This window comes from Rattus norvegicus, chromosome 9, assembly GCF_036323735.1.
Source record: "Rattus norvegicus strain BN/NHsdMcwi chromosome 9, GRCr8, whole genome shotgun sequence".
Lineage (NCBI taxonomy): Eukaryota > Metazoa > Chordata > Mammalia > Rodentia > Muridae > Rattus > Rattus norvegicus.
This window is the reverse complement of record NC_086027.1, coordinates 77,268,780-77,293,742: the sequence shown is the minus strand read 5'-3', so window position 1 is coordinate 77,293,742 and position 24,963 is coordinate 77,268,780. Positions and strand designations below refer to the sequence as shown.

At 35.2% G+C, this 24,963-nt stretch overlaps 1 protein-coding gene across 5 annotated transcripts in view; it reads left to right on the top strand.

Annotated features, from left to right (window-relative positions):
- Erbb4 (erb-b2 receptor tyrosine kinase 4) overlaps positions 1 to 24,963 on the top strand; it is a 1,072,248-nt gene that overhangs the window by 751,891 nt on the left and 295,394 nt on the right. For all 5 annotated transcript variants that reach the window (XM_063267662.1, XM_039084150.2, XM_039084151.2 and 2 more), the window contains exons 6-8: positions 15,698 to 15,816; positions 18,603 to 18,744; positions 21,318 to 21,431. In XM_063267662.1, coding sequence (XP_063123732.1) covers positions 15,698 to 15,816; positions 18,603 to 18,744; positions 21,318 to 21,431 — 375 coding nt within the window. The remainder of the gene's footprint in view (positions 1 to 15,697; positions 15,817 to 18,602; positions 18,745 to 21,317; positions 21,432 to 24,963) is intronic.

Genomic DNA, 24,963 nt, shown 5'->3' with positions numbered 1-24,963 from the left:
AGGCCCTCGTGCTTGTACAGAACATGAACCCATGATGACATCGCCACAGCCCCACAGTACCTTAACAAAGCGTTTTGCTATGTTCTAGTATAGTGGGAAAGAGAGACCTCATTAAGAAACCCACCACTCTACAGTTTATATAGAAAATCGTAGAACACACCTATTATTTCTGCATAGAAAGTAAAGCCACTATCATTTCTTAGCCTTTTAGCTAAGATCGAGTTTAGATATTAAGCACATTCTAACACTGTAACACAAAATCCACTCAGTGGTCACCATATATACTCCACATTCTATACATTTTAAGAATATTACTAATATATAATATATGCATATATGTGTATATGTATAATCATAAAAGCTAATAGATTGTAAGTTGTTAAATATTTTCCTTTTAAATGTTTTAAGATAAATTTCTTGCAAATTAAGGAGGACAATGATCTTTTTCTATAAGCCGGAGGTCATCATATTTATATAGCTGATATTGGGTTTCATCCTCTGCGTCTGAGTCTGAAGATTGTCCTGTCTCCACACCATGTTGCAGAGGGCACTGCAAAAGTGTGTTAGTCCAGAATTCAGTCATGTGATGGAAATCAAAGTTGTTCTGCTTCCCACCATGGGTAAACATCTCCATTTACATTTCAGTTACAACATCTATAAAATTGAAATGGTTATTCTCAATTCCAGAGGGTTGATTTCTTTTTAAAAAGAAATTCTATTCAATGTTAAAGGTGAAATGCTTAAGCATTTGGGGGCATAAACTAAGAACCCAATGAGGACACTACATAGTATAATAACTGAAGGAAGTATGTTGGAAGCAGTTTTTCCAGGATAAGTGAATGAAAGGGTGTGGGAGACAAGCTCTACAGCTCAGTATAGCCTGGAGGTGTCTACAGCATCTGCTGTCTGGAGCAAAGAATGAGAAACAGGACTGAGGAAAGTGGAGGCTGTTTGCTTTGCCTTTCATGCAGATCCTCCTCCTCTTCCCTTGAGTTACTTAACCGACCAACTACTTATACATATTTATATAGCAGAGCAAATTATATTTTGGAACTACTCAGACACATAAGTATCATAAGGCCCAAATTTTATAATTATAAAAATAATTTCACATTGCAGTGATAATTAGACTTCATTGAAGATTCTGTAGGGATGAGAAACCCTCTAGCGCTTTTATAGATGTGAATTACAGACAACCCAGAATTCGTCTCCCCTTAGATTTTCCTCTGTGGTTCCTCTGTGCAGTAATGCGATTTGCAACGTGTTTCACAGAATTCACAATATTTGTTGAAGCTTTTATTAATAGTCTACTCAACTGTTTGACCACAAAAAAATATACATTTTTATCTGTGCAAGATGTAGTTTCATAACTTATAAATTACTTCTTTCTCTATGGCTGAAATAAGTTCCTTTTGATAAGAGTCCCCTAAAGGTAATCTATTTTATTTTCTATTATTTTATCAAACATTCCCTTCCACATACTATGGATTTATGGCTTTTTCCCCAAAGTTTCAAAGTATTAGGAAAGAAAGGACTATTATTCCAATTTCCTTCCTCTCAATTCAGGAAATTAATGTTAGGATAATATTTTATCCCTCCTCCTTTCCGCACTGACTTACTTCTGTGGATGTGTCTGCTTGCTGGCATGACAAGACGTTGTCTTATGTAGCTAAATGGTGAGAAGTCACAGTAAGACAAATGGCTCAGCTCTGGGAGAAGTTCACGGTGATGATCAAGTTGTTGGGTGAGATGAAGCAGGGGAATGATGAGAGCTGACAATGTCTGTATATAGACCCACAGAAAACAAAGATGTCAGAATATCATGGTATCATTGATAGAAAAGCTTCGTGATTTCCAAAGCAGTGGAAAACTTTTCTGATGCGTTAAACTAGAGTTCACAAAATGGAAGTCCAGGGAGGCTTTATTGGCAGCTTATTATACACGAAGGATTATTTGTCCAGTTTTCAAGAATTGTTATTTATATTTTCAGGAGTTTAGAATTATATGTGATTTTAGTTTCAACATACTAGTTATTCTGTGCACTGGCTTAAGAGTCAGAGTTGATTTGAAGTCATGTTGAATAATGTAATTATGTCCTCAGTAACATTTCCGGATGTTTGGATTATAAACTGGAACCAGTAGGTACTTTAAAAACATTCTCTATTAGAATAAATTTGTTTCTAAACAAAATATTTTAAGAAATCTTTGGCCTGCTAGGGGATTTTATAAATATTAATGAATTAGTAAATGATGCTTCTACAATCTTACTAAGTGCTCTGCTCTGATTTACCCAAGAGCCTGATTTTCTGAACAACTTGAATTCGTGCTCCTTAAATCCTTTTTTTAATGCTAGAGCATGGTGGCCCTAGAAACCGAACAAGTATCTTTCTCACATCACTGCAAAGGGTCAAACAGAACTTAGGCTGGGACACGAAGAGATGCCTTATATGTGGATCAGCAACTCCAACTTGAAAGTACTTTTTAAGCTCAGTTAAATCGTGCCTGCCTTGCTCCACAGTGCAGCTTACGGAAATTGATTCAGTGGATTAATGTAGTCATGTCAGGGGAGACAAACTTATCTTCTACGTGAAGGCTGAAGCTTATAGAAGTATTATTTAGTAAGCTTGCTGGGAAGAATGACAACTCTCTTCACAAGAACTAAAATCTGAGGTCTGAGTTGTATAGGTGTAGGTGTGAAGGAGACTAGGCTTTAAGGAATAAATAATAATGATTAAAGGGACAATGCTATCTCTGTCCCTGTAAGACATATGAAGTGCACTTATCGCATTTAAAATAGATACTGCATGTCCTTTGTTATCTCTAGGCACAGTTTCCGGCCAGCTCTCTCTGGGCTCCTACTATCAGGAAGGGTGGCAATTTCATTTCATACTTGCCTTTTGTCCTCCCAGACCCAATGTCAGCTCATTTAGCCACGGAATTTGAGTGAGAAAAGAGAAAAATGCATACATTAAAATTTTACCATTTGATTTTCCCAACCCACGCATCCATTTTGCATTAAAGTAGTCATAGTTGTCTTCAGTTGCAGATTGGATAATTAGGATATTTTAAGACGATAACCTCGGAAACTAAATTTTCCATCTTCTAAGTTATTATTCCAAATGTCATTTATTACCTAGAAACCAATTAGAAAATAAGTGTATTCAGCATCAGAAAAAAATGTGTTTCCTTCCTCAAGTATTACAATATAAAATTTGAAGAGAAAACATGTGTTTTAGCTGCTGGACTAAACAGACATGATACTTTGTCCTGCTTGCCATTAAATATTTATTACTCAAAGGTTTTTTTTTCCCAAAATATAGTCAAGAAAAAGTAACCGCTCAAAATTAATTTGTATTTCTCTCTCCATGAAAGTATGAAGAAAAATTGTGAATTGTGAGATGCTAATGACAAATTGTAAGGATAACAAACTAATTATACTTGTGTGCATGCATAAACATATAATTTATCACAATATAATGGTGTTTACAGTCTTTCTAGAACAATATTATTTTAAAGGAAGGTGCCAATGTGGTAAATTTCCAATTAGAGCTGAGAAAAGCAAGTGGGAGTTAAAGTGGATTGGAAAGAGCTGAGCCAGCACCCCTGATCAATCAGGACAACAGCAAACCTTTGTTAGGAGCCACCATCTTTAATTAAAACTCTTGTATTTACTAATAACTTTGTATGTCTTTAAGCCCTCTTATTGATTTCAATTATTTTCTATTTCCCCCTTTTTGACTGTATAGTTTCTGGAGACATTGTAAAATTAAGGAACACATTACCGTGTACTAATTACTGTTGCACACTTACCATGTTACACAGTGAGACAATAATTTACTTGAAGAACATGGCAGCAAATTGCTGTTAGTTATGATATTATCATGACATTCTCCATAGATGTGAAGGAAAAGCATAATTTCTATCTAACTATAGTAGGTACCTTTGCCTGAAATATGGTACAGACGACAATGCGGTGTCATCGGGAGATCTTACTAGTGCCATCCTAAGGAATTGTGTGGTAGGAATACAATGTATGAAATTTCGCCTTTCCTGTGGATATTCTGCCGTGGAATGACAGATGAGATCATGCCAAGCATCTGACAAACGCTTTTGAAGTCTTGAGTTCCTTTGAACTACCTTTGGTTTTGTATCTTCTGTTCACTTCTCTGATGACCTAGTGTTCTAAGAAAAAGATACAACAAATAAATGACATACATGAATATAGCATGATATATTATGAAGAGAAAAATAGTAACAGACGATGTGGTCCAATGGATTTTGTGGTATCTGTGATCCTAATTTGGACAACTTTTCTCCAGTGGATTTCTGTTTGTGTAATAATTAGAAGGTTAGTTTGCTATAAAATAGGTAAACTAAAGGAACTCAGGTTGTGTTTTATAATTTCCTGATTTGATCTATGTGCACTCAGCTGAGCACTGTTTTCCTTTTTTTCTATTTAATTAATTAATTCATTAACATCCCTAATGCTGTCCCCTCATTGAGTTTCTCCCCTTCAACTAGGAGAGGGGTCATGCCCCCCTCCCTAACCCCTCCCTGACATTTCTATGCCCTGGAGCATCAAGTCTCTGCCATATGAGGAATACCTTCTCCCAAAGAGTCCAGACAAGGCAGCCCTGTTGGGGAACCAGTACTGGGTGCAACTTGCTAAGACTGTCCTAGCACTCCAGTGGTCTCTGGCTCGAAGTAAAAATGTGTGAAGTAGATTAGGTTAGAACAAAAAACTATGGTTTTGAAGCATTCTTCATTATATCCTCAAGTGATACATGTGTAATATGAGTCTCATAATCGCTATCCATTGTTGCTGTTACTGAAATGTGTGTGTGTGTGTGTGTGTGTGTATATATATACATATATATATATATATATATATATATATATATATATATATTAGCTCTCAGTAAATGCCCTAGCCTCCTCTGTAAAATTTTCTAGTTGAAATCAATTATATGTTAGATGTCATGAAGTCTAATATATTCACATGTATGTGCACACATGTATGTGCCTATGTTATATAAAGGTTTTAGCAGCAGATGTGGGGAGAACGGCAGTGATGACTTAGCTTTCACTGTGATCACACTCAGTGTCCCTAATTCACGTGGCATAGAAATGAACTGGTTTTCGAGGGTGAAAACATAAATAAGTGAGATTATTTTAGCTACATGGTGTTGCATTTAAAATAGTTTCTGGAATCATCTTCTTCAATAATCTAAGTCACCTTGGCCCTTTCTTCCTTTTGAACACATATCGTTTGTGGCTCTAAACTTCATGTTCACCAGTCCATAAAGATGCATAAGAATATAGGAAGTAATCAAAGACCGAGTTTGATAGTTCCTCACTATGTGACCTGAGACAACCTAGTTAAATGTTTTTAAATGTTAATGTCTTCATCTGAGACACTGGGATAATTAATTTGCTCTTTGATATACATAGATTATATCTTTACAGATTTTATATTAATGTACAACTATTTAAATGATATTCAAGGTCCCATAGTAAATTGTAATAATGCCACTATCTGTGAGCACAATTCCCTCCTTCCTTTTTTTATGAAAAGTAATTATCTAATAGCAAACAGCGTGGTATTTATGTGTGTGTGTGAACATATAGGTATATAAAAATGCTGTGATACTATTTTTCTTAATTTATAAGAATTGGCTTAATCATTTCTTTTTTTCTGTCATTCAATTTTGATTAACTTATAATTTAATTTATGTTTTACATCTTATTTCACCACAAGAAGAGCAGCCTCTCATTCTTCGAAGCTGTTATAGTTTTGTGAGTTATGTTTGTACCATTTATCCAGCAGCTTTGGCATAGTGGATGCTGAAATTATATTAGGAAGAATTATAATCAATGAACAGTTCAAAATATACAATTATCTACCAATGTATATCACCCTGTAAGTCATATTTCTCTACAAAGAACTGCATAGTCACATATCTTTAAATACATAGGTTTGATGGACAGAGACAAATGGCTGTTCAGGATTCATGTATCAATTTATGAACTCTCAAATAGTTTGCCCAGCATTCAGGATTTTATCCTCATCAAAACAAAAGCTTCCTTGTACACCAGCACAGTATAACTGAGTCCTCTAGAGATGTCTGACTATTTTCACTGCATTCGTTCATAAGCATATACCTTTATTTGATGCATTTAAGTAATAAAGAGTTTATAGTTTCTTCATTTCTGATCTCCTGTAAACTTTTTCGTTCCCCATGGAGACGTACTTTGAAACTTTGCATTCTAAATTAAGGAGTAACGCAGATATGTATTAAATGGGAGGAAGCTCATCTTCGTTCTCTTCTGGTATTTTGAAAGGGTGTCCTATTTTTGTTTGTCTCTTTTAAAATCAAGGCAGTATGTACATGTATGTGACATACCATAAGTCAAATTACATTAAATTCCTTCATACACCTTTTTCTCTTTAAGTTCTTAAAGAGAACATTGTAATGCAACTTGGGCTGCCAATACACCCACTGCTGCTGCTTCTGCATTTTGAGTGCTGGACTTAAAGGCATGCATCACCATGCCTAGCACCACATTCTGCTTTGTGACATGTTCTTGAGGCTGCAGCCTTCAATAAAGTGAAATGATAATTTAAACAAAAGCGCAGGTTCCAGGGAAGGTTTAGTTGGTAAAGTGGGTGCCTTGTAATCATAAGGACTTGAGTCTGAGACACAGAAACTACATTAAGACCCAAGTACTAAAATAGGCACCTAACATTCTAATTCTGGCTGTGTGGGGACAGAATGATCTGGCAAAAGGTATAGGGTCCCAAGCTTGACAGTCTAGTTAAGTTGGTGAGTGTCAGGATCAGGAGCTATCAAAGTGTCTATACCTCAAAACAACATGGAAGGCAGCTTCAAGGACCTGTGCATGTGCGCGCACGCACACACACACACACACACACACACACACACACACTCACACAGTTGTCTACACATATGAGCTTATACATGCAAAACACAGACATATACATATATACATATAAACACATAAAACTCAAATATCCTTTTTATTCATTTTTATACTCTTATTTATGTCCTGAAAGCTCTGTCTACAGTTCTGTCATAGGCACATAAAATAATTTATACTCATTGCTAGGCCTCTTTTATAATTATTATAACAATGTTTGTCTTTGATTCTTAACTCATAAACCTTGTAGATGTTAATAGTCTCATAATGATAGAGAATATACCTTATGGCTAAGAGGACAGTTTAAAATCAACATTAAAATTCTCTCAATGAATCCCTCAGTATGTCTTTAAAAGATAGGTTAAGAGACCACATTAAGTACATGAATAAAGCATGTGTTAAAGAAGAATAGACCCAACAAGATCCCTTTCCTCTGTGCTACATCTAACAATATTATCACCCCACAGTTCATAGGTCACCAGAGACAGACTGGGACAAGGCTCAACCCTGATTAGTACCTGTAGAAATCTGACCATGATTTTATCAACTGACTCAGAATGTCAATTTCAGCAAAGCCTGTGCAGAAATAGACCATGATTTTCAGGCACCCTGTAGCACCTATTGCATTTAGGATTAAACTGTTATATTACCAGTAGGTGTATACACATTGTAACACATTCACCTTGCTCATTTAGAGAAGCCATTAACATGATATTTTGTTGGAAGGTGAACCATTATCAACTGTCAAAGCCTAGACAACTTTTCACAATTCTATTTTGTAACACACAGTTGTTTGTTTGCAATTTGTGTCATCCTATAGAGCTTTCTTCAACCTCATAAGATTCCTAGAGCATTGCCAGTCATTTTAATCACACTGGAATTAGATGATTAAAAGACATGATATACACATTTCAATACTATAATTCCTCCTATAAAAATGGGATTTATGGACCAATAGACAGACATTAGTTGCAATCCTGTGAAAATGAACATTGTGACACATTGAAAGTAACTGAATCAAAATTTTCTTGACAGAATAATTACTATGTTTAATTTCAAATGTCTGTTAGACTATCTTTATTCTAGTCACAGAAATTATATATAAAAATTAAAGGCAATTAGAAGGCAGTGAAGAAAAGGAAGAGGGAGAGATATAAATAAAGAAGATGAGCAGGAGGAGAGAGAAATGCTCTATGAAATATAGTGGAAATTTTTAAAAAAATATTACATAAATTTATCCTTAATTTTCTTATATTATAAATGGATTTTTTCTCTTGTCATTGTAATTTTTTGCTGTTCCTGTGGGATCACAACAGTAAATACTTGATCTGTAAACTGACAGTCACTTTGAAATAAAGTAAACTTTTTCTAAGGTAACAATTTGGTCATAGTAATTTTTAGCAATGTATTTAGAATAGAAATTCAATGTTTGTATTATTGGTGATGTACTGATTAACTCTGCTAACAGATTGTGTAACTTCTGGGAGTGGTTTTCTCTCAATAGCTTCTCTGTCAATCAAATTTGCATCTTTCATTCTATTGCATGTGCTCTTGAAGGACTCCCCATTCCAGGGTTCTAGTTACGATGATCCATATGAAAAGTGGTTTAACTTTCAACAATTTACCCTTTATTTTCATTGCATGTAAGAGTATGCCAACTTTGCAAGAGCTAGTTACTCCTCCCAAGTATTTTGGTGGACTCACTGAAAAAATCCCAGAAACATACTAAATACAGGGAGGAAATCTAAAGAAATATATGAGTAAAGGTGGAAATGAACAAAGTTAACGTACTTATGAGGCTGAGTTACTGATTTCAGGTATTGACTTTTTGTGTGTCTACATCATTACAATTGTGAGTAAGGCTTGGCATACTATCAATTTTAAGTAACCAACACTGAATAATCAACAAATATTATTATGTAAATCTATTCTATGCTGGTTTTCATCCCATCCTGTCATCTTTGACACATCCAAGGGAAAGTTTTCTCCATAAAAACATGCCAAAGGAAACAGTGAGAAAAATAGTCTCTTGAAGCTGTCTGTTTAGAAAATTTACAGGTTGTGTTGTTCTTTGCTGTTTCTTCTCCATCAGACAAACACAAAAGCTACTAGAATATGATTCGTGTTCACTAAGTTTTCATTGACAGTTAAGAAACATAAAAATCCTGATAAAAATGTGTTATTCTTTCATGTTGAAGACAATTTACATAAAAATTGGATGTAGAATAGCTTTTTTAGTCTTTTAGGAAAATTCATTAATTCATCACCATTATTATTTTGAATGTAAAAACAACCGTTATTCTGATAGGAAAAAATCAGCAGGATTTCAAATACAACTTCTAATAATTGGAAAACAGTAGAATATGTTTAAAGTTATAGATGTCATTAAAGTGCTTTTGATTTCTAACATAATTTTATCATCATTTAAAGTCTGGGTACAAACTGCTTTACATTCCCCTTGATTGTCATCATGCTACTGTGTAATCAGGTGACAACTGTTACAGTTTGAAAATGTACCCTTACAGTTTCAATCTACAAGTACTGAAACATTTCCTTCTTCAAGTCACTTATTTGTGATCCAGCTCCTTGCTCCTTGTCACAGTAATGGCTCCTTCTACGTTCTCAATACCCTAGATATCAAAATCAGCCTTTTGATTTATATGGAGTGTGTTAACAGGGTTAACCTTCGTCAGTGTCCACAAACCATGCCATTGTGGAGAGGTTGAGTAATTTTGATATAAGTGAGAACCTTATATTGTCCCTAGTAAGAATAAGGCTGTCCTTAAAACCCAACTTGGACAATTTGGCTCCTAATTATCTGGCAACACATAGGATGCACTTGGTGTCCACTTGTCTCCTGGAGAGCATCTAGGAAAACAATGTAGCAATGCTGTTGAGACATCTCCAATAGTGAGAACATCTATGGCATCCTTGATGCATAATCTTATAGTAAAAGAAACATAATGTCAATGATGCTGCATGCCTTGCCAGACTTTTAGAAGTTTTCTCATGAGATGTGGGAGTGACACATATTTCAAATTCTACAACATATCCATCTCTGATTTGACTAAGAACAGAAGGTAGTACTTTTTATTTTCAGCCCTTAACCTCTAAAGCATGCAAGCTTTGTTTGTTTGTGGAAAGTCATTTGCCTCATCTGAAGCCTTTTTCTCTCCTGTCGGAATCCCTCATTGAATAAGGTATATCCTGATGTTGGTCCTCAATGCTCTTCTGTTTGCTTTTCCTTCATCTGGACCTGTTCCTTCTCCGTCTTCTAGGTCATCTCTTTTACTCCTATCTGATAATGTTTACTGTTCTCTTCCATCAACTGCTCATTCTTCATTTGCATTTCCTCCAGCATTTTTTTTTGTAGCCTGGGCAGCTTCAGCTAACAAACACTTCACTTCAATGTCCTCTTTTCCTAGTCTGTCTGTACTGCAATGTTTCTTTCAACTCCTTCATTGTCTAGACATTAAGAGTATATTCTCCTGTCTAGAATAAATACCCTGCTTTGCATCCTTTAGTGGATTGAAAATATCCCGAAGCTGCTGGTGTATGCTCTCTCCAGTTTCTTTGTGGAGGCACTCAGAACTATGAGTTTTCCTCTTAGCACTGCTTTCACTGTGTGCCATAGGTTTTGGTATGTTGTGCCTTTATTTTCATTAAAATCTAAAATGTCTTCAATTTTTTTCTTTATTTCTTCCTTGACCAAGTTATCATTGAGTAGAGCATTGTTCAGCTTCCATGTGTATGTGGGCTTCCTGTTGTTTTTGTTGCTATTGAAGTCCAGCCTTAGTCCATGGTGATCTGATAGGATGCATGGGATTATTTAAATCTTCTTGTGTCTACTGAGGCCTGTTTTGTGGCTAATTATATGGTCAATTTTGGAGAAGGTACCATGAGGTGCTGAGAAGAAGGTGTATTTTTTTGTTTTAGGATGAAGTGTTCAATAGATATCTGTTAAACCATTTTGGTTCATAACTACTGTTAGTTTCACCATGTCTGTTTAGTTTCTGTTTCCATTATCTGTCCATTGATGAGACTGGGGTGAATAGAACTAGAAAATATCATCCTGAGTGACCTAATCCAATCACAAAAGAACACATATGGTATGCACTTGCTGATAAGTAGATATTAGCCCAAAACTTTGAAATACCCAAGATATAATTTACATAATGCATGAAGCTCAAGAAGACGGAAGACCAAAATGTGGATTCTTCAGTCCTTCTTAGAAGGGCGAATAAAATACTCACAGGAGACAAAAGTACAGAAACAAAATGTGGAGTAGAGAGTGAATGAAAGGCTATCCAGAGACTGCCTCAACTGGGGATACATCCCATATGCAGTCACAAATCCCAGACACTATTGTGGATGCCAAGAAGTACATGTTGACAGGAGCCTGATATAGTTGTCTAATGAGAGTGTCTGCCAGAGCCTGACAAGTACGTAAATGGATGCTCTCAGCCATTCATTGGACTGAGAATGGGGTACCCAGTGGAGAAGATAGAGAAAGGACTGAAGGAGCTGAAGGGGTTTGCAAGTCCGTAGAAAGAACAACGATATCAACCAACCAGACAACCCAAATCTCCCAGGGACTGAACTACCAATCAAAGAGTACACATGGAGTGGCCCATGGCTCCACCACATATGTAGCAGAGGATGGCCTTGTGGGGAATCAGTGGGAAAAGAGGCCCTAGGTCCTGTGAAGGCTGGATACCCCAGTACAGTGGAATGCCAGGGCAGGGAGGCAGAAGGGAGTGGGTGGGTGGGCGGCACCCTCATAGAATCTGGGGGAAGAGGGAGGGGGTAGGGATTTTCCTGAGGGGAACCGGGGAAAGGAGATATCATTTGAAATGTAAATAAAGAAAATATCCAATAAAAGAAAAGATAAAAGGACAAAGGAAGAAAATATTCTGAAGCCGAGATGATCAGGGATCTAAGGATACCTGTAGACTATAGAATTACTCTTGTTTTATTCCTAAATTGGTCCCTCCTTCCATTTCTTAACATTTGATCGCTATCTTTGAGTGACTTTCAAACGTAGAGCGTGATGGCTTGTTCCCATGGGGCCTGTGCTGGTCTAGCTGTCACTGGAGGATTTCCCTATGCAAACGCATATTTAGTTTAAGGATTTCTGTTTGGATAAATATTTAGAAGGATGTTTCTTTAAATTCAACTAAGATGGACTAGACTATTAGATATCCTAGAAATATGAGATATTTGACCATAATATGGAAGGTATTATGACTTCCAAAACTTTAATCTTTATTTTTTGTAGATAAGGAAATGCTCTAAATATATGCTGAAAAGGTTCATAGAATAATAATTGTTATAAAATTTACACATTTTAGCATCCTATTTTCATGTGTGCATACTGTACTCTGTGGGTGTATGATTTTAATCCAAATATTTAATAAATAATATTAAAAAATCTGTGTTAGTAATCTTATAATTTAATGTTTTCTACATTTATTCCCGATTGTCAGGGTAGACTAAAGTAAATGAAAAGAAACTGAAACATTTTGTATAATATCATGAATCAAGACAGTTAAAATAAAAACTAATCTTTGGATGTATGTGTGTGGAGCTAATTATTGTGTTGCTTGTAGCATAAATTAAATATGGTGTTGCTTATACCACATGCTTCCACTGAGCTCTGAGCTGAAGATTTCAGAATGGGCAATGCTTGTTACCTAGAAACAAAGTCAGAGGATGCCCTTTCTTTACATTCATTTGAAATGTAGTAATTTGTTTATTTAACATATGTAACATATGTCTGCTATTTTAATTAATTATTTTCAGTCCACTGGAAGAACTTTATTTATCTGTGAGTAGAAATATATATTTGGATACACTCTTTATAAACTATGTATGTAAATATGTTGCACTATGTACTATGAATTACAAATTTGTAAATATAAGTAAATGTAGGATTTAGTTAAATTTTACAAAGAATATTGTAAGCCTAGTATATACTACTGCATAATTAGAAGCTGTAACTAATTAGGTAACATATATATACAATATGTATCACATGCATACATATATTTTATATAAATTTAAAAGTATATGATTATCAATTACAGTTCTAAAATTTGGACATGACCACAAACCAAAAAAATGTAAGAAATAAATGCAAAATTTGTTAAATGGTGTTACACAACACAACACAACTGAAATATGGAAGGAATGAGAAAATGTTAGCCAAAGTAAGAAAGAAGGCAATAACAGTGAGAACAGAGACAAGGGATGGGAAAAGATTAGATAAGTCTTTAAGAATCGGTATTTGGGAAAGATTAAATACAGGTATCAACTAGATGTAGACATCACTGGGCAATGAGCTTCAATAAAATACTTCAAGGTACACAGGCATTATGATGCATGACAGAATGCTAGTATAAGACATTAATAACTTTGAAATTTAATACAACTCAAGTTGCAAATTCAATTTTTTTTTACATTTTAGAATTTTTTTTAAAACTTCTGGATTAGGAGTGGAGCGGAGTGCAGAACAGTCATTGAGCACATAACTTGTTGAACCCTACGTAGCACATAACTGTCTATTCATACCACTGCCAAGAAATCAAAATCTGTATATTTATGATAAAAATATTATGTAGCTATATTTTCTAAAATAAATTTACTATAGATCATGAATCCTTTCTATTTTAAAATCTATTTGAAACTTGTATTTATTTTACTGTACACAGAGTAGTGTGATAGGCTTCATATTTTAGCATTATGCATAATGTAATGATGTTTGTCATATCACACAAAAATAGATCCAAGTAAGCTACATGGTCAGTAAATAATCAGCAATGGAATTCACAAATTCTAGCAATCTAATTATAAGTAATAATAGTAAGTTTTGGTTATTTGACAATTGCCTGTTTAGGCTTCTAAAATAGATATGCTGTTATGCTCCACAGTACTTTGTCTTTTCAAGAAGTGTGTTAGCATCTAGAAGATACTTTCTTTAGATTGGCAGTTTCTGACATCTCACTCAATAAGTGCATTGTTGTGTGCTGTTGTGTACCAAGTGCTAAAGATAGTGTACTATCGAAAGAAGGTAAGTATTCCAGAGATTTAGAAAGCAACACCCTCACCATTTGCTCAGGAGGAATAAGTTAACAAGGACAGCACAAATGTTGTGTTGATCACAATAACATTAGGAAAAGTATGTGTGCAGCATCACTAACAGCCGCCATGTTAGGCACTCTTTCCCGAGTTTCTTGATTGTCTCTAATCCTGTTAGATAAGTGGTTATTCTAGTTCCACCTTTGAAATGATAACATGACATATAGCATAGTAGAGTTTAGAAATGAGACTAGGCTTCTGATACTCAGAGTACTATATAAATTTTATCTCCTTCTTAAGAAACAAGAGAAATAGAGAAGTTCAGCTTGGAGACATGCCTGGTAAGAAAAGAAGTATTTTCTCGTAAGACGAGACAGGAAAACCTTTAAGGTACATAAGTGCCTTATGGAATTGTGATGAGAATCAGACCAGAGGGAGCAGAGTGGAAGTGTCCATTCTGCCACCTAAGAGAAACATAGGGAGTGGTGGGTGACTCCACGGGAGGTAGAGAGTTTCATGTGTTCATGAAGGATTCTTACTTTTTGCTTTGGATTCAACCCAAGGGTATAAGGGCAGCTACCATTTTATAATGTAAATCACCACTGAATCAAACAATGGCTTCTGTTCTTAAACCAACCGTCTCTTCAGCACAGCATTGGAATGAATCAGGAAGAAATAGAAGAAGACTTCTAGAATCCTATGCTAACGTTTGTAGATATGCACAAGCAAGTGTAGAGATAGGGAAGTAATTAAAGACCTACCAAAACAGAATTGACATTGGTGATTTTCTCTCATACCGTAAGTGATGGGAAAGAAGAAATGGAACATCCATGTTCAATTTCTAGGCAAGCAGCTGGTTAGAACATTTCATTCATCGTGATGAGTGAATATAGTCTGTGGAAGAAGTGGTGTTTAACCCACTTAGCTCAAGAAATGGTAAAAAAGCAAAAAGAAATGAGGCAAAAGTGTAAATAAAGAATTCAGAGTGATATATATATATATAAATATACATACATACACATAGATACATCCATATACATGTATATATATGTATGTATATATATTTATACTCTGTAATGTTCGCACTAAGAAAGTACTTAGAAGTACATCTCTGTAGTAATGGAAATAAGTAGTAAGTAGAGTTCTGTCCCCCTGTGCTGTAATTTTCATACCCATCTGTATATTCCTGTTATTAAATTATACAATAATTTGATGCCGTGACTTGGATTCGTGAGTAAGGAGAGAGCAGTGAGAAATATACATATGTTTTCATCCTTCATTCCTTGCTTTGCTTCCTTCCTTGTTTCCTCCCTCTCTCCCTCCCTCCCTCCCTCCTCTTTCTCCATTCCTTCCTTTCCTTTTCTTCCTGATTTTGCACCTTCCCTGCCTTTTCTGTAAAATATAATGTCAATCAAAAAATATATTTATCTATTTCTGTTGAGTATCTCAAGGCACTTTCTCCCAAAGAAAGCATTTTGCTTTAGCCCCTTCACTGATGATTCCATTCTTGTTGAAGTAGTAAATGCATGCAAAGATAATTACAGACTTAATTCATTAAATGTTTTCTGAATTAGTCAATACTAGTTGGAATAAAATGTAATCCCAGAACATGTGTTGTTATTGCAAATTTAGTTCTGTAAGTAGATGGCTCTGATTAAGACCCCATCTCTGTCTTCTACAGTGACCAGGACTGTGTGTGCTGAACAATGTGATGGCAGGTGCTATGGACCCTACGTCAGTGACTGCTGCCATCGAGAATGTGCCGGAGGCTGCTCAGGACCAAAAGACACTGACTGCTTTGTATGTTTAATTTAGAATCAATCTCTCTCTCTCTCTCTCTCTCTCTCTCTCTCTCTCTCTCTCTCTCTCTCTCTCTCTCTCTCCCTCCCCCCTTTCTCTCTCTCTCTCTCTCTCTCTCTCTCTCTCTCTCTCTCTCTCTCTCCCTCTCTCTTTCTCTCTCAATGTCTGAATCAGACTCACATTGAATATTTATTAACACTGGATTATATTAAGATTAAGTCCTGTGTTTGAATTATTTGAAAAAGTGCGGTGCCATTCTACAAGGCACCCCACTGAAGTTGTCTATTGATTAAACAGAGTTAGTTTATGCCAGTTTAATCGATCCTGCATTTCTGTAATTGTAATTTACGTGTGAAGGGACAGTACTGGAGAGTGTGACTGAGAACATGCTTTAAGAGATTGAAAATATCACTTCCCTACCTTCTCTGCTGACTGCTTCGTGCTGTTGCAGTATTGAGCCCCATGAGTGAGGGAAGCTTGCTCTTGAATATCTATTTCAAGGTTCTGTCAGAAGAATGTATGCATTTAAATATTCTTCAGTTGCAGTATTAACAACCAATATTATCCTATATTTAAAATTAAGGAATGCACATTAAATCTATTTACGGGAGAGCATGAATGATTTATTTTTTGAAAAGGTTATTTTTATTTCAAAAAAACAACATTCATAGCTTCATTGGAATTTTTAAATTACATTTTATATTATATTCTTGATATAAATTTTTGTTCCTTTAATATACATGTAACTCTATGAGTGATAATATACTTAAGTTCATAAATCAGAATTCCACTTTAATTTCATCTGAAATGATAAACTATATACTTTATCTTTGAGAATGGGCACAATTTAATCTTTCAACTTCTAAATATTCTAAAAACAAACATATCGGAAATTTATTTTGTTCCACCAAACAAATATTAATTGAAAAATTTTAAGAACTGAGATTTTAATAAGCAAAACAAAAATTAGAGCATTAATGACATAACTAGTTGTTGCTTGAGTCATAAAAATTCTGAGAGACTTAATTTGTCTGATATGATTCTCTAGTGAAACAAAACTACATCTCGTTAAAGTGGATTCAAAGAAAGAATAGAAAGGGCGCACATGTTAAGTAGCTACGGAAGAGCCTTGGCAGCCAAACTGAGGGTCCTTTCTTGCCTGTCATCAACACAGAGAGGAGAGAACCAAGCTTGATTTTGAAGACACTGCACACTGCAGGTGTTGCATTAATGATTCCAAAGCCAGAGTGGTGGTAAACAGTAGAAAAGCGTCTCCCTGTAGGATGTGGCACTGTGCCCTTTCACTTGTATTATTGTGATAAGCAGTACCAGGTGCTCTTGAGAGCTCTCGTTTCATTACTATATTGGAATGGTCCAGTGATTCTCCTCTGGCATTTAACACAGAATGCTCATGAATGCCAGGCTGAGGCTTTGGTGTAAGTTATATCGTGCTCGTGTGCTAACTGAAAGGTAAATTCCTCTGGTTTGAATCCCCTTGTTCCCAAGCAGTCTATGGACATTGCGTAGCAATGCAGAAAGTATGTTTGTAATTCAGATATAAGAACACATGATGGTTTGCGGTTATAAATTAAACCTTACTAAGTTTTCTAGATTGCCTTTTCATAGATTTCTTCCTATGAAATGTCATCTTAGTAAATAATGTATCATCAGTGGATCTTGTTTGGATTATGTACCTTGAAGACCATCATCAGAGAATTGTCATGTTGTGATAAAGTGTTTTCTAAAACAACAATTTATGATGCAAATGTTGTGAAGGAACAGAATAAATTAATTCTTATTAATAACCATATGGCAATTTATAATGTGTAAATCACAGTTTTGGATCATGGTAGCTCTTTTTCAGGCTCTCAATTATTTATATGAAAGTGATATTTCTTAATTAAATGAGTTAGGTTGTCCATATGTTTGTTACTCAAATGCTTATATTTTTTTGACATCAAAAACCTAACTCTCAGGTAGAAAAATCATTTTCAACTCTTCTCAAGTGAATTTGAAAATATCAATGACAAAATGATATCTGAAAACAAATCTGTCACCAAAACACAGATGCCTTTAGAGCATGGTGGGTACAGGAAATGATATGCCATCATAAAATGTGGCATCATTTGATTTAAGCACATGCTAACTATAGCTTACCACCTCTTTACATTTTGCCTTTATAACCACTACACTTGGTCAGTCTCATGCTCTGGGTTCTCCTTATGTACAGGTAAATAAATGGCTATTACTGTGTTTCCTATTGTAAAATGGTGATACTTGTATTTTATACATCACACAACACACAAGCTTACCAACCACTCTCTCCAAAACAAAATCCTTACCTACAGAACTGGAAATATAAACTGACTATAAAGATTGAACTTACATGTTTTAAATGAGTGCAAATTCAAATAACCTGTCACATCTGTCTATGTTCGATATTATAAACCAATTTTCAGTATAAAAATATGTATTTTTATGTATGTTTTTGTTTGTGTGTATACATATATATACATCATAAACATATACATATATGTATACATATACATATATACACATGAATATTACTTTATGTGAAGATCACTAATACAGCTGGTAATATATATTGACACAAAAGAGGTTGAGAGGCTGATGAAAACACAATTCCTTCAATTTATCAATTTGGGCAGGATTTTTAAAATTGAAATATTATAAATAAAATAGTACCTGTCCCCAGATCATGATACCAATGTCTTATTGATCAGTGTGTAGGAAGGTTGTTTACAGGTGTACCTGTCCTGTTGCAGGCCTGCATGAACTTCAATGACAGTGGAGCCTGTGTTACTCAGTGTCCCCAAACGTTCGTCTACAATCCAACCACCTTTCAACTGGAACACAACTTCAATGCAAAGTACACATATGGAGCATTCTGTGTTAAGAAATGTCCACGTAAGTGACACATTGAGACGGGTCAAGAGATTAGAGCTCTTCCTGAAAAATGAGACGTTTCATTTGTGATCATTCTAATTTGAAACTTGAAATTAAACATGGTAAATTATTTTACATTTATTTGGGTCCTACCATTCATATTTCTCAAGAAAGAAGAAAAGTAAGGATCAACATGTTAAGTTACTAGCCTGAAGTCATAACAAGTTCGTGCCAGGCTTGTTGTGACATTGAAGGAGAGTGAATTACTAAACCCTTACTAATTTTTCTATACCTTCGGTTTTCAAACACGATGCTGCTTCTCAGAAAAGATCATTTTTGCCAGCGGGCTGTATTATAAATAAGGTCAGATTATGATAAAATTGGGATTGTGCATATATTTATTGATGATTTTTTATTTATAGAATATATGCAATAACAATTTAATAAGGGATATCTAAGAAACTTTTAGCACATGTTAGAGATTCAAGAAGACTATAATTACTTTGATCAGATGTTAAGTAGTATATGTGGTCATATAAATATATAAGCATACATATTTTTATTCTTTGCTTTTAATGACTAAAGAAACTTTTTACCTAGTGGGAAGTCTAATTAAGGAATTTATTTTTCAATTAAATAACATTTGCTTAAACACTCCTATTAGTGGAGCTTTAGAAGTTTTTATAGACTTTAAAGAAGGCAGCTAGAATATCCTTCTTTCTGGACTCTTCATTGATTATCTAATGTAATACTAAGACTATCTCTAGACTGCTCATTGGTCATGGGTTGCCAAACTACATCTATATTTGGATTGCTTGGCCATTTACCTTCTAAACCTGGGGTCTACACTGCCCACTTCAGCATTCTTAAATCTTAAAACACTTGTTGAAAAAAAGAAAGAAGGGTCAGGCTTCAATACATCTTATAATTTCTGAGTAGGGGATTGGTGGCAGATAACTTGTAATCCTAAATAATTTATGCAGACAGAATTGTACGTGCTCCTTGTATTGGTTACTTGGTGTTGCAATGATTGAAATATCTGACAGAAACAACCTAAGAGGCAAAAGGGTAAAATTTCTCTCCTGGTTCCAGAGATTTCAGTCCTTACAAAGCAGGAAAGGGAGTGAAATCATGGTAGAGGAGCTTATGGCAAAGACTCTGGTATTGAGATTACTAACAACCAAGGTGGGTGTGATCTTCCAAAGCCTTCTGTAATAATTTACTTCCAACCACAATGCCTACCTTCAAAATCATCCATAAGCACATCAGAAGCTAGAGGTCTAGAGACTAAAGTATAATGTTGTGGGAACATTTGCTGATTAATAACCATACCATCATTCTACCATGGATTCCCTGTATCTTCTGTATCTTCTAACAGTGCAAGCAAGTACTCTTAAGCCACTTTTTCCTCCATAAAATGTCAGTGGACTGCTAGTAACTATCTAGACCATGTGTACCTAGTATCTTATTTGATTTCTACCACTACCTTGTCTGAGTTCTCTCCTTTAAGCTCCATGCAGTCATATTGACTCTTCTTGAGGAAATAAATTCATCATTCCAAATAAAGGCAGTATGCTGATAATGACCATGCTGACAAAAAATAAACCCAGACCCATGATTAGATTTTCTGTCTCTATCAAGTCCTAAATTCATTTCAGAAGTTGTTAATTGGTATACAATCCCATGCCATAGACAGTGGATCTTGACTCTGAAAACTTAGAGGTCTTGGGCTTGGGGCTTCATAAATCCCTAGGGCATTTTCCCCAACCATAGACAAAATATCAAAGAGGAAATTAAATCATAAGATCCATCAAGCTGAATTACTAAAACCACATGTCTTTTCTGCTTTGGTCTCACAACATGTTTGGAATTTTTCATTTTTTGCCTACAGGTAAAGGGCAATTTTTAGGGAAGTTTGCTGCATATCAAACTAGAATATTCCTGTACACATCATGTTGTTCTTCTACTTATGTAGATACAGTGATTTATTTTTTATTTCGAAGAGAAAGTCTTGGTTCCTAGGCATATCACCAAGTCTAAGTAATAATATGTCCCTTGTCTAATTGTACACCATTGCTAACATGGTATCTTTCAAATATTTACTATGCATCAGAAAGTTTTGTTAGCACTCTAATAATACACTAGTTGCAGTTTAAACATTAGCTCTTATATTTGAATAGTGCTCTCTTGATCCAAGGCAGTTTAACTTAAGCTTCATTTGTGCTTCATGAACTCGAAGTATTTTAGACTTCCAACTTGCATAATGTCATTAAATGAAGTGTGACTATTGAGAAACACAAACTAAATGTAATGTAGTTTCCTAAGTCTATAAAAGAAATAATTCTACCTTGGGGGCAATTCAGAATATGGAGCAGTAAGCAAGCAGATACGCATGCTTGTCACACACTGCTCTTGGATTGGAGTGAGTACACTGAAGATGTTGTTTCAGGTTCTGGTGTTCAGGGATCGTTTTGGTTCAGAGGAAGAGTCATATACATTATCAATAATGCTAATAATTTTTACATCAGAATCTATCTCCTTTTTAACTTGATGGTTAACCACTATTGCTTATGTGAATTCCTTTTAAATATCAGATAACTTCGTGGTAGATTCCAGTTCTTGTGTACGAGCCTGCCCTAGTTCCAAGATGGAAGTCGAAGAAAATGGAATTAAAATGTGTAAGCCTTGCACTGATATTTGCCCCAAAGGTGAGTGATTCTTGAATGTATTGGGCTACAACATGTCATTACCAAAAGCTTTTCTGAACTTTTTTGTTGTGGTGGTTGGTTTAGGTTTTGGTGTTTTAAAACAGGGTTTTCTTGAGTAGCTGTCTTGGAACGTTGGCTGTCCTAGAACTCGATCTGTAGATCAGGCAGACCTGGAAATGAGATATGTCTGTGTTTGCCTCCAGAGTACTGATATTAAAAGTAGAGCTCCTGGCTTCATTTACCTACTAACAGACCAGTGAGATTAACTTCTCAGAAAATGTATACAAAGTGTTCATTTGTGTGTGTGTATGTGTGTGTGTGTATGTGCGTGTGTGTGTGTGTGTGTGTCTGTGTGTCTGTGTGTGTGTGCGCGCGCGCGCACACATGAATTCCTCTATAGAATAAGCTACATCAGGACAGAATTCAAATTTATCAAATGATCAACTTTGAAATGCTAAGGCTAGGAGAAGGGAACCTCACACTCTTCAACTACATGCTATTAGTGTGAATGCCTCTGTCTCTGTCTGTCTGTCTGTCTGCCTGTCTGTCTCTCTCTTACATAGATATAGATATAGATATAGATATAGATATAGATATGGATATGGATATGGATATGGATATGGATATGGATATGATATGGATATAGATATAGATATAGATATAGATATAGATATAGATATAGATAGATATAGATATATAATAGATATAGATATAAATAGATAGATATTATAGATATATGTATGTATGTGTGTATATGGCCCTAGTACTACATATCTATAACCAAAATATTCTCAATTTAATATATATTTTAATATATTATTGTTATTCAAATTGTAGGTTTTTAATGATTAGACCAAGAAAACATTTTAATAGAATACCAGAATTTAAAATTTGAATTCATGCTTTAAAATGAACTATATATAAGAAATTTAATGTAATGTATTAATTGATATAATCTTTATTTGAGTTATGCCTAGGTGGTAACTGTATGCTGACTTTTCAATTTAAATGAAACTCTTTTTAAAATTTATTTAGTTCTTTTTTTACACTCCAGACTTCATCCCCCTCCCTGTGCACCCTCTGATTGTTCCACATCCCATGCCTTCTCTCCACCACTGTTTCACTAGGATGTCCTCACCTCCTACCTAACACACCCCCCACCTCTCCACAACCTGGGGAAGCTGGAGCAAGTGTCCTCTTATATGTTGGAGCACATTTTGACTTTATGCCTAGGAATGAGATAGCTGGATCCTCAGGTAGTACAATGTCCAACTTTCTGAGAAACTGACCAGAATGATTTCCAGAGTAATTGTACTACCTTGCAATCTCACCAGCAAAGGAGGAGTGTTCCTATGTCTCTACATCCTCCCAAGCATCGTTTGTCACCTGCATTTTTGATCTTAGCCATTCTGACTGGTGTGAGGTGGAATCTCAAGGGTTGTTTTGACTCGCATTTCCCTGATGACTAAGGTTGTCGAACATTTCTTTACGTGCTTCTCAGCCATTCAATATTTCTCAGCTGAGAATCCTTTGTGTACCCCATTTTTAATGGGATTATTTGATTTCTCTGGAGTCTAACTTCTTGTGTTTTTTTATATATTAGATATTAGCATTCTATAGGGTGTAGGATTATAAAGACCTTTTCCCAATCTGCTGATTGCCTTTTTGTCCTATTGACAGTGCCCTTTGACTTATACAAGCTTTGCAATTTTATGAGGCCCCATTTGTCAATTCTTGATCTTAGAGCATAAGTCATTGGTGTTCTGTTCAGGAAATTTTCACCTTGCCTATGTGTTTAAGGCTCTTCTCCACTTTCTCTTCTATTTGTTTCCATGTATCTGGTTTTATGTGTAGGTCTTTGATCCACTTGGACTTGAGCTTTGTACAAGTAGATAAGAATGGGTTAATTTGAACTATACATACTGACCTACAGTTGGACCAGCGCCATTTGTTGAAAACACTGTTTTATTTCCATTGGATAGTTTTAACTCCTTTTTTAAATATCAAGTGACTATAGGTGTGTGGGTTCATTTCTGGGTCTTCAAGTCTATTCCATTGATCTACCTGACTATCTCTATACAAATAACATTCCGTTTTTATCATGATTGCTCTGTAATACTGCTTGAGGTCAGAGATGATGATTCCCCAAAAAGTTCTTCTATTGTTAAGAATATTTTTTGCTATCCTGGGCTTTTTGTTATTCCAAATGAATTTTCAAGTTGCTCTTTCTAACTCTGTGAAGAATTGACGTGGGATTTTGATGGGTATTGCATTAAATCTGTAGATTGCTTTCAGCAAGATGGCACTTTCTATTGTATTAATCCTGTCAATCCATGAACATGGGAGATCTTTCCATTGTCTGAGATATTCAATTTCTTTCTTCAGAGACTTGAAGTTCATTTCATACAGACTTTCACTTGCTTAGTTAGAGTCACACCAAGGTATTTTATATTATTTGTGGCTATTGTGAAAGGTGTCATTTCCATAATTTCTTTCTCAGCCTGTTTATCCTTTGAGTAGAGGAAGGTTACTGATTTGTTTGAGTTTATATTATATCCTGGCACTTGCTGAAGTTGTTTTCAGCTGTAGGAATTCTCTGGTAGAATTTTTAGGATCACTTAAGTATATTATCATATCAAATAGTGATATTTTGATTCTTCCTTTCCAAATTGTAAACCTTTGACCTCTTTCTGTTGTCTAAGTGTTCTGGCTAGGACTTTAAGTATTGAATAAGGAGAGAGAGAGAGAGAGAGAGAGAGAGAGAGAGAGAGAGAGAGAGAGAGAGAGAGAGAGAGCAGCCTTTTCTAGTCCCTAGTTTTAGTGAGATTGTTCAAGTTTCTCTCTATTCAGTTTGATGTTGGTTACTGGTTTGCTGTATATTGCTTTTAATATGCTTAGGTATGGGCCTGGAATTCGTGATCTTTTCAATATTTTTATCATGAAGGGGTATTGAATTTTGTCAAATACTTTCTCAGGACCTAATGAGATAATAATATGGTTTTTTTCCTTTAGTTTTTTTTATCATGGATTACTTTTAAGGCATTTCCAAATATTGAACCATCCCTACATTCCTTGGATGAAACCTACTTGATCATGATGGATGATCATTTTGATGTGTTCTTGGACTTGGCTTGTGAGAATTTTATTGAGTGTTTTTGCATTGACATTCATAAGGGAAATTAGACTGAAGTTCTCTTTGTGGGATCTTTGTGTGGTTAGGGATAAGCATAGCTGTGGCTTCACAGAATGAATCGGGTAGTGTTCCTTCTGTTTCTATTTTATGGAATAGTTTGAAGATTATTGGTATGAGGTCTTCTATAAAGGTCTGATTGAATTCTGCACTAAACCCATCTGGTCCTGGGCTCTTTTTGGTTGGAAGACTTTTAAGGACTGCTTCTATATCTTTAGGGGTTGTGGGACTGTTTAGATGGTTTATCTGATCCTGATTTAACTTTGGTATCTGTTATCTGTCTAGAAAATTGTCCATTTCCTCCAATTTTTCATTTTTGTTGAGTATAGGCTTTTGTAGTAT